This window comes from Arachis hypogaea, chromosome 7 (genome assembly GCF_003086295.3).
Source record: "Arachis hypogaea cultivar Tifrunner chromosome 7, arahy.Tifrunner.gnm2.J5K5, whole genome shotgun sequence".
Taxonomy (NCBI): Eukaryota; Viridiplantae; Streptophyta; class Magnoliopsida; order Fabales; family Fabaceae; genus Arachis; species Arachis hypogaea.
In genome coordinates this window covers 12,900,828-12,915,628 of record NC_092042.1, presented here as the reverse complement: position 1 = coordinate 12,915,628, position 14,801 = coordinate 12,900,828, and the positions used below count along the sequence as shown (strand labels likewise).

At 32.0% G+C, this 14,801-nt stretch overlaps 1 protein-coding gene across 3 annotated transcripts; it reads right to left on the bottom strand.

Moving 5' to 3' along the window:
• Positions 1-9,833: 9,833 nt before the first annotated feature.
• On the bottom strand, positions 9,834-14,593 carry LOC112702515 (uncharacterized). Of its 3 annotated transcripts, none has more exons than XM_072199143.1 (9): positions 14,166-14,593; positions 13,979-14,048; positions 13,420-13,495; positions 13,223-13,266; positions 12,512-12,605; positions 11,713-11,910; positions 11,202-11,354; positions 10,888-11,115; positions 9,834-10,456 (listed from the first exon to the last, which is right to left on the bottom strand). In XM_072199143.1, exons 6-9 carry the CDS (start codon positions 11,905-11,907, stop codon positions 10,058-10,060), a joined length of 975 nt encoding a protein of 324 aa, XP_072055244.1. In that variant the 5' UTR covers positions 11,908-11,910; positions 12,512-12,605; positions 13,223-13,266; positions 13,420-13,495; positions 13,979-14,048; positions 14,166-14,593; the 3' UTR covers positions 9,834-10,057. The 3 variants fall into 3 exon arrangements, with proteins under 3 accessions (XP_072055244.1, XP_072055245.1, XP_072055243.1); XM_072199144.1 differs by having other exon boundaries at positions 13,356-13,495; positions 13,983-14,048; XM_072199142.1 differs by having other exon boundaries at positions 13,983-14,048.
• Positions 14,594-14,801: the final 208 nt, after the last annotated feature.

The window sequence follows — 14,801 nt, the reverse complement described above, 5'->3', positions numbered from 1 at the left end:
TTTTGTTATGAAAATTTAAAATATATTAAATTATTTTTATATAATAATAAAGATAAAAAATAATAGAAAAATAATAAAGAAAAACCAAATTGTCAACTAAAAAAAATATTATTATAAATAATATTAAAGTATTTTTGTTATATGATTATAAAAGTTAAAATTAATTAAAAAAATAAATATAAAAAGAATTTTAAATTAAATAAAAAATACAAATAATATAAATATATGTAAAAAAATTTAAACTCTAATACATAAAAAAATATTTATTCTTTTTTATTATTATTACGTTATTAAATTTTATTTTATACGATACATCTCATCAGCATTTATTATAATAATATATTAGTTTAAAATTTGTTGGGAATAAGACCACCACTTATTTTTTTGAATCCGTCCCTGAATAAGAGTGATATCATTGTCTACGTCATAGAGATTTGTAGGGCATTATAAATTATCTTTATTTTTATATTTTTGTTTGTCATGATAGGCATTATAATTTTGTTTATTTATTGAATGAAAGACTATTGTATTATGAATAATTCATGTCGTACCATTCCATGCTACTATGTTTTATATTCTTCTAAACTTTCATTACTGGTCCTATATATCTTTTGCACCTTTCACACTGATAGTCAAATCCACGTGCATGTGTGACAACTTTATTTTCTTTTCAAACCTTGTATTAATTATTTTTTATTTTTAGATATAGGTCTAATATTCGGAATAATATTACATGATTAATTGAAAAATGCATGCATTTAGTTAGTTTTACATTTACGATAACTTGTAACGTAGAGATTAGAAGTGCATCATGACAATAACCTTAGTTTTACATTCATGACAATAATATTACGATTTTATATTTTGTGCATTTAATTTTTTTATTAATTTTATATAAAAGTTCAATTTATATAAATAATTACACAAAATCGGTATAAAAAACATTCTCATACATAGTTTATGAGAGGATCTTTTTTAAAAATAAAATAAAAATAATTATTTTTTTTATCTAATTTTTTAATTTTAAATTTTTAAATATGATTTTTTTTGTATTTAAGACAAATTCGCACTCTTAGCGAACTCTATAATTTATATAGAATTCACTTGATTCCCTGCGAACTTCTATATTTTTATAGAATTCGGCTTATACCTGACGAATTTTAATATGCTCTTTCAAAAATATTAGATTGGACGAGAAAAAAAAAATTAAAAGATTAACAATGACAACTATTATCACCATCTTTAGAATGTATAGGAATACAGAAGAATAAATTATTTTTTTAAATATATTTTTTTAATTTATACTTAAAAAAATTCTTGTTAAATATGACGTATTTATATATTTTTAGAGATAATAATAATAGTTATCATTATTTTATTTTAAAAGAAAATCCGTTTATGAGATATAGAGAGTAAGAGGTGTGTCATATATATCACATATGTATGTAATGATGTATTGGTGATCCGTCGTGAATAGTCTGTTTGTGATAATGTTATTAATTTGAAAACGGCACTCTTTTTATTTTTTACTTTTATTGATGTTTTGATTTATTATCCACCGACTAATATATATATATATATATATATATATATATATGAAATTGCCACGATATATAATAATGTTACGAAGATAAATTGTAGATTTTTGATAACAGAAATATTCACTAATATATACATAGAGTTATCACGATATATGGTAGTGTTATGGAGATAAATTGTAAACTTTTGATAATAGAGATATCTACTAATATATAAATGGAGTTGCCACGATATATGATAGTGTTATGAAGATAAATTGTAAATTTTCAATAACAGAAATATCCACTGATATATACATGGAGTTGCCATAATATATGATAGTGTTATGGAGATAAATTATATGGAGTTACCACTATATATGGTAGTGTTATGGAGATAAATTGTAGACTTTCGATAATAAAAATATCCACTAATATATACATAGAATTGCCATGATATATGGTAGTGCTATGGAAATAAATTATAAATTTTTTATAACAGAAATATCCACTGATATATACATAAAATTGCCACCATATATGGTAGTATTATGAAAATAAATTGTAAACTTTCAATAACAGAGATATCCACTATCCACTAATATATACATAGAATTACCACAATATATGGTAGTATTATAGAGATAAATTGTAGACTTTCGAAATATCTAAAACTCAATATAAAAATATTTTTATTCATAAAATTAAAGCAGCATTTTTATGACCCTTTATTTTTTTAAATACAAATTTTAAAAATTATTACCTGATTGAAAAGAAAATAATCTATTACTTTTGATTTTTTAAAAAGGTAGTATAATACATCAATACTCAATTTTATTTTTCTTTTTAAAAATAAAAAATAAAATAAAAGCTATTTTTCATAAAATAATTTGTCAATACATCTTTTTTAATTTTATTTTATAATTATAATTTTTTCTCTTTATTCATTTTTTATCAATATACAAGGTATTCTGCTTTTTACTCTTCATTTTATTTGTAATTAAAAAAAAACACACATTTTTTTTTCTTTTCTTGGATGAAAATAGGCTTTAAAAAAATTATTAAAAAAATTTCAACACAAACCTAAATAAAATAACATCCTCCCGTATAGGGCAGAATTACGTGTTGTTGTTGAAAAAATATATATTAATAATAGTAAATTAAATTATTTTTTATTAAATAATTTAGATGGCAGTGATCTCATTTATTATTATTATAATACTGAATTAAATAAATTATTATTATTATTAATTTAAAATTAAATAAAAATAAAATAAAAAATATTATTTTATTTAGATTTTAAAATTTAATGTGATGAGTTTGAAAAACTCTAAATTAAATTAGTGATGACTAAACATTATTAATATGATTAATTACAAATTTATTAATTTGATTTTAGTTTATATGTGTTAATTAAATAATTTTGTTGTGCAGATTTTACTATTGGGCCGAAAAATAACAAGTCCAATATGTTGAAAGAGAATTAGCCTTGGTTATAAAAATGTTAAATGTTGTGGCTGAATTATTATTACTTTTGTTGGGTCAAATTTAATTATTAGCCCAAATCAACTTTAAAGAAAAGATCCATTATCTTGGTCCAAAATCAAAGAAAAAGAAAATGACAATATTTTTTTACTCATTTAACATGATCTATTTTCTTTAAACTGTTGCATGCTTTCAACGGATTCCACATTCTTTACTTGGTGGAATTCAAATTTTTATTAAGAGGAGTTAATGCAAATATTGGAACCATGAAAGAGAAAGAGAAATTGATTTGATGGCAACTTAATGATGATCCACGCCACCCAAAGCAAGATGGAAGTAAAATTAATTCATTTTAATTCATTTGTTCAAATCCATTTAATGCTTTTCTTTCTACTCTCTCTTCTCTCTCAAACTTTCGGTCACTTCTCTGTCAGAAAGAAAAATGAAGAAACAAGCCATCAGAGAAAGAAGTGATGAAGCTAGGCACAAGTAAAGAGCTATTGTGATGATGGCATCAAGAAAAAGAAAATCTAAAGTATGGAGTGGCTAAGATCTTTACCACAAAAGGTAAGATGTGGTGAAGTAAGCTTAAGCTCTCCATAACCTAAAATGGAAGAAGATCCATTCGATCAGAGGAAGAAGATCCTTGGAGGCATGGCTCGTCTCTGCTTTTGATCAACCACCACAGGAGGTAGCTACAGTAGCTACGTGATGAAAGAGGCAGAAGTTAGAGCAGATGGAGCTATCATCATCAAGAACGCATCAAGGGCTAGAAATCCTTTTTGGAGTGCAAGTCAAGATGGAAGGCTCGGATTGATGAAGTTGGTGACAAGGGAAGACACAGAGGTAATTGCATGTTAGGTTTTATATTCGGTTATCTCTACTCTCTCTCTGGCCGAACTGGTTTTTTGGTTTGAAGAAGAAGAAGATTAGCTTAGATTAACAGTTTCAACCGTGGAGGCTTCCCCTTCTATAAATAAGGGAGAACAGCCAGGGCTTGATGCAAAGAAAAGAGTGAAAGCACAGTGTTCTCATAGCTACCTAAGCTAACAGAAGTTCTTCTCCTTCAATGTTTTTCATTTTGTATTTTTATGTTTAATTTTGTCTATCTTGAGTCTCATGGAAAAAGGCAAACAGTGAAGTTTGTAAGAAAAAGTCATAGAGCGAAAAAAGGCAGAGTGCACAAAATTAAAAGAAAAAGCCATAGATATCCTTAGAGGTCTTTTGTACATCTGTGTTGTGTTTCATGATTCTGTGAGAATCCCCTTTCAAGTTGGGTTAACACTTAGCAGTTGAAAGTTTGGTGAGTTACCAAGTCAAGTTAGTTTTGGGGCTAGATTCTGGACTTGTCCCAGATAGGAAGGGTAGTTCCTAGGGAGAATTGGTGTATGTAATCATGATTATAGTGAAATTCCATCATTGTTGTGATGGAGACTGGATGTAGGCTGCATTGCACTTAGCAGCTGAACCAGGATACATCTTGGTGTGATTTTCTGTCTCTTCTACTCCATTTCTGATTCTGTTGCATAGGAGACAAACTGAAAAATATCTCCTGACTGGTTACGAGACAAAAAGAAAAAGTCTCTTGACTAGGCACGAGACAAAAACAAAAATATCTCCTCAAGTGTTCTAAACATAGCAAGTGCTACTAAGTGAAAAGGGGCTAAGATTCAACCCCCCTTCTTTTAGACAATGATAAACCATCAATTGGTATCAAAGCCTGGTTTCAAAGAGATCAAGCTTTGCAGCTTGGAGAAAAGATCCAGATGGCAGAGAACAGTGGCTCAAACCTGGTGTCCTACAATCTAACAGAAGGACAGTCAAGCAACAAACCTCATCTTTTCAATGGAAAAAACTACACCTATTGGAAGGAGAGAATGAAGATTTTTGTGCAAGCAGTGGATTACAGATTGTGAAAGATCATCCTGGAGGGTCCCCAATATCCAACCACCACAAGTGCTGAAGGAGTAGTCTCTCTTAAAGCCGAAGCTAGTTGGACCGAATAAGACAGAAAGAAGGTGAAGCTAAATGCCAAGGCTATCAACTTGCTCAACTAGCAATCAGCTTTGAGGAGTACCGACGGATATCACGATGCACAACGGCAAAGAAAATCTGGGACAAACTTCAAGTTACTCATGAAGGAACCACCATTGTGAAAAAGACCAGGATAGATATGTTGAACATAGAGTATGAAATGTTCACAATGAAGGAAGGAGAATTCATTGATGAACTGTTCGAAAGATTCAACATCATCGTTGTTTGCTTGGATGCTATGGGATCAAGTATCCTGAATCTGTGCTTGTGAGAAGAGTGTTGAGATGTCTCACAAAAGAGTGGGAAACTAAGGCATTAATAATATCTGCGAGTAGTGGTCTTGACTCCATGACATATGATGATTTGAGAGGAAATTTACTGGCTTTTGAAAACACTTATTTGAAAAAGGATTCAAAAAGAAAAAGAATAGCTCTTACATCTATTTCTAACCCCCTGGATGATGAATCTAGTGATAATTCCTCTGAAAATGAATTTGTGTTGTTTGCCAAAAAATTCAGAAAAATGGTGAAGCTCAAGAAAAGAAGCAAAGGAAGCAGCTCAAGAAAACAAAAGAAAGATTTCAGCAAGGTGACATGTTACAACTGCAAAGAGATTAGGCATTTCAAATCCGATTGCCCTAAGTTGAAAAAGGAGGAGAAGCCAAAGAAGGGAAAGAAAAAGGGACTGATGGCTTCCTGGGAGGACTTGGAAAATGACTCAGAAGATGATGAAGAATCAGAAACCAAGTCCCAACGATGTCTCATGGCAGATCACATTGAACAGGTAGTCTTTCATAACCCTGACACTGAATATCTTCATCTTATGATAGATCACCTTTCTGAAAAAATTAGATGCTTCTTGCTTGATAACCAAGATCTTGAACAACAAATCACCATTCTTAAAGCGGAAAATGATTTTCTTAAAGATAAATTAAGGGAGGCTGAAACTGCTGTTGAACTTGTTGAAGAAAACAAGCAGTTAAGAGCCTAACTTAAAAGCTGTGAAAGTGATCATTCTGTTGTTGCATATGTAAATTATTTTAAAGAAAATAAAGAGTTGCTTAAAGAGGTCAAAAGGCTTAAAGAAGACTTAGCCAAGTTCACTCATAGTTCTAAAAATCTAAATCAAATCTTGGCTAGTCAAAAATCTCTTTATGATAAAGCTGGTTTGGGGTATCACAAGACTTTCAAATCTGTTGAAAAACCTTTTTTTGAAAACACAGCTTTATCTTCTAATGATAGAAGGTTTCAAAACCCAACAAGCTTTAACAAAATAGCAACTCCAAGATTTTGTAGACTATGCAACCAGAATGGCCACTTTCCTATTCAATGTTTCTTTGGTGAAAGAATGATTGGTGACAAAGTTTGCAAAGTTGTTTTTTACTACAATGGATTGGGACATAGAAGATGGTTTAACATGAAAGGATCCAAGAAAATTTGGATACCTAAGGTCACTTGATCTCATTTTGTAGGTATGCCTAGCATCCAAGCGGAAGGACAATATGTGGTACATGGACAGCGGATGTTCTAGGCATATGACTGGAAAGGCAACCTTCTTCATAAAGCTTGATTAGTATGATGGAGGGTTTGTCACTTTCGGTGATGATGGTAAAGGAAAAATAGTAGTCATTGGAAAAGTTGGTAAAAGTTTCTCATCCTTTATAAATGATGTTCTTCTTGTTGATAGTTTGAAACACAATTTATTAAGTGTTAGCCAATTGTGTGATCTAGGATATGAATTTATTTTTAGAAAGTTTGTGTGCTCAGTAATTTGTGAAAAATCTGGAGATATTTTGTTTGAGACTAAGAGGTGCAATAATGTGTATGGATTGACTCTTGAAGACTTAAAAGATCAAAAAGTAACATGCTTCACCTCTCTTGAATCTGAAAAATGACTATGGCATAAGAAATTGGGTCATACTAGCATGTACCAAACTTCTAAACTAGTAAAAAAAATCTAGTTAGAGAAATTCCAAATATTAAATTTGACAAGGATCTTACTTGTGATGCTTGCCAATTGGGCAAACAAGTAAAATCCTCTTTTAAAACAAAAGATGGAATTTTAACCAAAAGGCCATTAGAGATGTTACACATTGATCTTTTTGGTCTAACAAGAACTCAAAATTTAGGAGGTAAACACTATGGTTTAGTGGTGGTGGATGATTACTCTAGATTCGGTTGGGTACTTTTCCTTGCTCATAAAAATGATGCTTTTCATACTTTCTCAACCCTTTACAAAAGAATTCAAAATGAAAAAGATCAGTGATCACGGAAAGGAATTTGAAAACTAAGACTTTTGAAAAATTCTGTGATGATTTTGGAATTGCTCATAATTTTTCATGCCCTAGAACCCCTCAACAAAATGGGGTTGTTGAAAGAAGGAATAGAAGCCTTCAAGAGATGACTAGGGCTATATTATGTGAAAATGAGATTCCAAAATTTCTATGGGCTGAAGCTCTAAATACAGCTTGTTATATTTTGAATAGGACCATCATTAGAAAAGGGTTAAAGAAAACTCCTTATGAGCTATGGAAAGGAACCCCTCCTAATCTTAAGTATTTTCATGTTTTTGGATGCAAATGCTTTGTACTTAACAACAAAGAAAATCTTGGTAAATTTGATCCAAAATCCTATGAGGGGATGTTTGTTGGATATTCCACCACTAGCAAGGCTTATAGAATTTACCTTAAAGAACATAGAACCATAGAGGAATCCATACATGTATCTTTTTGTGATTCTAACTATATTCCTAGTGCTATGATAGAAGATGATACAGATTGTGAAGATGCTGTCAACAAGGAAGCCAGTGAAAAAAATCCCAAGTCTGTTCAAAATGAAGAATCTGTCCGTCCAGTTTTGTCTCATTAGGATAGAGGAGACATTTCTATTTTATCTCCTAAGCCAGTAAGAGAATCTGGAACAGAACAACCCTCTGAAGCTCATCAAAGTTCAACATCACTCTGAAAACCAAGAGAATGGAAGTCCATGAGGGGTTATCCTCATGATTTTATCATTGGTGATTCCTCAAAAGGTGTAACAATGAGATCCTCAACCAAAAAGCAATCTGAACCAAGCAATCTTGATTTCTTGTCACAAATGGAGCCTAATAATGTGAAGCAAGCTCTTTAAGATCCTTCTTGGGTCAAAGTCATGCAAGAAGAGCTAGCTCAATTTTACAAGAATGAGGTTTGGACATTAGCACCTCATTTGGATGGTAAGATGGTAACGGGTACTAAATGGGTTTTCAAAAATAAATTGGGAGAGGATGGTAAGGTTGTTCGTAACAAGGCTAGATTAGTGGCCCAAGGTTACGATCAAGAAGAAGGTATAGATTTTGATGAGTCTTTTACTCCAGTAGCAAGAATGGAAGCAATTCGGTTACTTCTTGCCTATGTTGCCCATAAGGATTTTAAAATGTTTCAAATGGATGTCAAATGTGCTTTTCTTAATGGCTTTATTGATAGAGAAGTATTTGTGGCACAACCCCCCGGTTTTGAAGATAAAGAATTTCCAAACCATGTTTTCAAACTTTCAAAGGCCCTTTATGGCCTTATGAAAGGCTTAGTGCCTTCTTGTTGGAAAATTACTTTCAAAGGGGTACCACCGATACTACTTTATTTATTAAAGCATCGAATGATGATATTCTCCTAGTTCAAGTTTATGTGGATGACATTGTATTTGGGTCGGCCAATGAATCCTTGTGTGAAGAGTTTGGAAAACTCATGACTAGTGAGTTTGAAATGAGTTTAATGGGAGAGCTAACATTCTTTCTTGGCCTCCAAATTAAACAAACTCCTAGTGGCACTTTTATTCACCAAGAAAAGTATGCTAAAGAATTAATAAAGAAATTTGGCCTAGAAAATTCAAAACCAATGGGAACACCAATGCATCCAAACACTAAACTTGAAAAGGATGATGATGGCAAAGATGTGGATGGAACACGGTATAGAGAAATGATCAGTTCGCTCATGTATCTTACTTCCTCTAGACCAGATATTTTTCAAAGTGTGAGTGTATGTTCAAGATTTAAATCTCACCCAAAAGAATCCCATCTTTCGGCCGTTAAATGCATCATTAGATACATTAAGGGGGTGTGTGGTTCAAAGATTAAACTTTATTACCAAGTAATCTCATCCCTAGGCATTATATTCCTAGGAATGAGATTACTTGGAATATATGATTCCCATATTTGGTTGTAAAATTTAATACATTGGAATATTATATAATAATCCTAGAAATGATTAAATTTTTGTTTGGTTGAGTTTAAATATCTTGGTCATATTATGTAATATGTCAAAATTACCCTTAATCATTCAAATTAAAATATTAATGACTAAAAGTTAAATATTTTTTAAATTTACTAAAATACCTCTAATAATAAATATTTTTAGTTAAAATTATTATTGATTCTAATTTTTTTAAATTTACTAAAATACCCCTAATAACAAATATGTTTAGTTAAATTATTATTGACTCTAAATTTTTTACTAAAATACCCCTAATAACAAATATGTCAAGTTAAATTATTATTGACTCTAAATTTTTTTAAATTTACTAAAATATCCCTAATAACAAATATCTTTAGTTAAAATTATTATTGATTCTAATTTTTTTTAAATTTACTAAAATACCCCTAATAACAAATATCTTTAGTTAAATTATTATTAATTATAAATTTTTTAAATTTACTAAAATATCCCTAATAACAAATATCTTTAGTTAAATTATTATTAACTCTAAATTTAAAATCTGTGATCAATTATGCACAAAGCAACAAAAATCCAAAAGTCACCATCAATTTTCAACAAACATTTCTTGGAATCAAGCAATCACCAGTTGCTGCACATTATAGTTCAAGAGGAACTTTAACTAGTTTCTATGGATCTTAAAACCTGATATAATGGCACCAGGAACTAGGGTTTTAGCTGCTTATATTCCTCAGAAAACAACAGCAACAATTGGCACAAATGTCTTCCTATCAAGTCACTATAATGTTCAATAAAAATTCAAAAATAGCAATATTTAAAGCAATTTCTTCAAAAATGGCAAAAGTTCTTCCGGTTGAAGTTGGAACACCATGTCGATCAAACTATTGTCCCTTAGAATGCTAAGGCCAGCCTTCATTCTATCATCACCGCTCAAACCAGGAACATCTCTCAACAGTGCCATTAGCTTCATTCTGCGCTCAGCTCCTTCTTTCTCATGCTTAAAACAAGAAACCATATCAACTAAAACGGCTGTATGTTCTTGATAAGCACCTTTCATATCTCTCATTGATTCTACTACTATGTCAATCACTTCCTCACTTTTGCTCCCTCTTTTTCTTTTATTTCTTTCTATATATGAAGCACTAGGAGCAGCAGAAGAACTAGGAGCAGCAGAAGCACCGGGAGCAGCAGGAACACCAGGAGTTGGAGGCTCCTAAAAAATTGAAAGCAACACTAGCAGGAACACCAGAAGATTATTCAATATTGATAGAAATAAAGAACAAGTAGCCTAACTGATTATACATGCTCTACACTTGTATATACAAGCATTATCTCTGCCTTGGCCAGCAAGACTAACAACATTAACTAACTAAACAGAACCTAATAGAATATTAACTACCCTTATTCAAATTCTGTTTGCATAATTACATTCATATATTTTTTTTCTTTGTTATTATACTCCACAGAAATGAAGATCAGTATTTCTATCTAAATGCTCAACATGATGGGAATAGTTAAAGGCTAGTCACAGGCACAAGTAAATGAACTAATGAAGAATCATTCCAAAATCCAAGAAAATACAAAGCAGCAGGATCAACAATTAGTAAATTTATATACATGAATCAGAGTCAATTGTTTACGTACTTGAGAATCAGCTTCATATTCCATTTCGATCTCTTCGAAATTTACTTGGGTGTTTTCATTCACTTGTCGATCACTCAAGGTTGCTTCGCGCTCAGCCTCCATTGTCGCAACTGCTTGAGTTACATTTTCTGCATTGCCTCCTTGAGCCCTATCTCTACCAAATGCTATTCCCAACTCTTCAAAATGTGGAAATGGTTTATTATAGAGGCCATTAGCATTAGGATGGGACTGAAATTAAAAGAAAATAAATAAGCAATTAATATTAAAAAGCTAAGATAAATAAACTTGTATTAAGAAAGTTATTTAGAATTTACACTCTTCCATTCATTGAAAATTTGTCGCTCCACCACAATCATTTTATCTTTGTCGTTCCAACCAAATCCACTCCCAGCCGTGCCCATCATCTCAACTATTGCAAAATATTGTCTTTTTAGTAATTTCACCCTTGATTCAATGTGTGGATTAGCCTAAACATAGCAAAACAATTTAGAATTATCACTACTCTGTATATGACACCACAATTCATCCAAGCATAACTAAATATAGTGAATGTATGGAGCAGTAATAATTATTCAGTTTTTGAATAACCAACTTATTATGAATAAGGTAAAGTTTATATGTAAGTTGAATATAAAATTTCTTTATTCAAACTAAATTCTTTCTGGTCCTTTCATCTCTATCCCATCATCATCTTAAAAATAAATGAGAGCACAGTAGTAAAGCATCTCAATATAGAAGCATAAATATTTTGTAAACTATACAATTATAACACAAATATAGAATTATAAACAAAGAAAACAAGTATTATGTAAAAAAAAATTGTACCTTAAGATCACATCCAGGGATCTTTTCATGCAGCATTTTTTCCAAATGTTTTTCATAACCGGATTTAAACGTGCCATTGTCACACTTCCAAGAAGTAGTTGCAAGCTCTACCAAACATTCAACTAATTTTGCATCTTCGTGTGGCGTCCATTGACGCTTAGTTTGCTTTGAATTAGATCGAGTATTCTCTTCCATTTTCTATAGAAGCAGAAGAAAAATATATCAACAAATAAGTAAAATAGAAGAAATAAATTGAAGAAGTAAGAAAAAACAATTAATCTTTAATTAAATATGCTTTACCCTGCTTAACCAGCATTCATGTCCATTACCATTTTAATCCAACAAACATTTCTTCCAAAATTATAACATAACTATGAACCAAAACCCAGACCAAAAAAAATCTAAACTAAACAATGAGATCAGACCATATATATATATATATATATATATATCACTTAACTTTCCTTTAATTTGATTTCAAAATTTCAATTTCATGAAGGGATAAGGACACACATACACATATATACAATATAGTGATGCGCCATTTAAATTGTAGCCATTCATTAATATACATGGAGGATATTTCATGCCCCATTCATTCTAGAATTAACAGCCAAGCGCCCAAGACATTCACACTATCATAATTAGTTGTAAGAAAGGATGAAGACCAAGTATATTGATGGACAAGTGCTAATGTGTCTCAAACTAAATCGTCTTAAAAAAAGTGCATCATGCATGTCTTACCAATTAATTATTCAGCAAAGAAAGAAATAAAGCAATTGGCAATAACATGAAATACCTAGTTAGATGTTCAGAAACAATCTCATCCTTCAGAAGATCTTCATTAACTGCCTTATCATTCTTCTTTCCAGCAATAGTGCAAGTCTCAAGACCTGCATGAGGCACAAAGTCCAGATGGAGAGCATGTTAAGATTATGATAATTAAACTAGGATTTAGGCAGAAACTTGTCAGGTATCAAAAGTTGTTTATTAGTGATAACATATTTATGGTTAATATATCTATTTTGATGGCACTGCAAAAGGTAAGGGTAGAATGTAATTGCGTCTTGTATAACAAGTAGTTAAAACCCTGTCCGTTCAATCCTCCAATCACCTCAAGAACTAACTCTTAATAGGAATAGCCAAATATAGCACACTATATATAAGAAGTGATCTTATGCAATGATGTTATGCATGCAGGTTATTGTTCTTTCCCCGTTTAGTAACCATGTAGTGGCAAGCATAAACATCACACTATACAGGTAAGGGAACGCATTAGAAGGGTTCAATAATCAATATATCACATATTCCACTATTCCAATTCACCCCATAACACTACATCCCAGCTTGCTCTTCAGCATTGAAAAGTAGTGACTATGTATGACTTCAACTTGCTTTACTTGCCGATATCAGGGAGCATATGATTGTAACTAAATTACTTCTTCTTTTATAGCTTTTGTAAACAACATTACATGCATTCACTTCACATGTTTAGTTCAAAGCCACTTACCATTTAACTCAGTAGCATTCTTATTATACTGCCGCACCACTTTTCTGAAAACAAAAAAAAAATATACATTCAGATTTCAGCAGCGTTCAAATAATGTTCAAGCTGGGAGGGGCTAGGAACTGGAGATACACACCTAGTAAAACAAGGAAGCTACAATCTCTTGATAAATAATACAACAGTTGTGGTTTTTAACCAACCTGAAAATTGACAGGCTCCTATGGCTCAGACTTAACAAGCTCCTCGACAGAATTTCGGTAATTAGCAATCAAGTCTCTGTAACAAGAAGAAAAATAAATACGTGTTTAGCATCAAAATTTAAAGCTGCTTTGATTTCTTCCAAATGTTACAGAGCATCTTCACAGATATGTATGCAGTTCTCAGTTGTCACACCCCACAAGAAACATATGATTAGTAAAATCAGGTTAGAGTTATCTTTTTTTAGCTCTCAGTGACATAATTGCAAATATCTGGCAGAGTAAAAGAATTGCAAGCAATTTTGGTTCTTAAAAAACAATAAAAAACAGCAAACACATGACTAGGTGATGTGCTCCAAAACTCAATCACCAATTCACCATCTAACCTTCATTTTCTCCCCTTAAATTTCAAACACCAAAACTCAAAAGCACTCACTGTGGAAAACAAATTTTCAACTTGTGACCTTATACAAACTTAACAATGATGTTAACTACCTCAGATCAGTGTCATCATCAAATCATCAGAAATTTGGTGTCAAAAACATCGTAATCATCAACTTACATACCTTATTCGGAGGGTAGCCCCTATTTCCAGCATCAATAGCAACCAATTTGCTCTTATTTAGTATCCCCTGCAACCAACAGAAGAAAGTGAAAGAGGGCAAGAGAGAGAGAGAGAGAGAGAGAGAAAGAGAAAGAGAGAGAGAGAGATCGAAAGTGAAAGAGAGACAGAGGGATAGAGAAAGAACCGTATGCGAAGCACTAGAGAACCGGTGGCAAAGCTTCCTCGTCGACGGCGAACTCGACGCCAAGCAAGAGAGTGATGGAGGAGAGAGACCAAACGCGAACACGCGACGCAGAGGATCCGGCTAGAGGCGCGGCAGCAACAACGGCAAGCATACAGTCGCGGTGAACTGATGTGAGCTGCGATGATGGAACACGAACATAAACGAACGATTGAAGTGAATTTCCTTCTAGAATAAGGTGACGGGTGGTTGTGCAAACTCAAATCGGCGGCGAGACGGTGCTGACGCCGGTGGAGCTTCCATGAATTTGGGGAAGAAGCTTGGCTAGGTTTTAGTTTCGATGGGGGAAGGGCTCTGCTAGGGTTTTGGTTTCTAATCAAATGAGGAGTAAAAATCTGAAAAGAAGGGTTGGAGTAAAATTAACAAGGGTATTTTGGTCTTTTTACTTTATTATACACATTCCATTCCCATTGGAATTAAAGATAACCAGGGGAGAGATGGGAATGAAATGGGTTGGATTTTGATTCCAGGGAATAAAACATACCCAGGAATAATTTTTTAAACCTTGAACCAAACATGGGAATAAGATATTCCCATCTCAAAATTCCTGGGAATATACTTGTATTCCCTCAACCACAC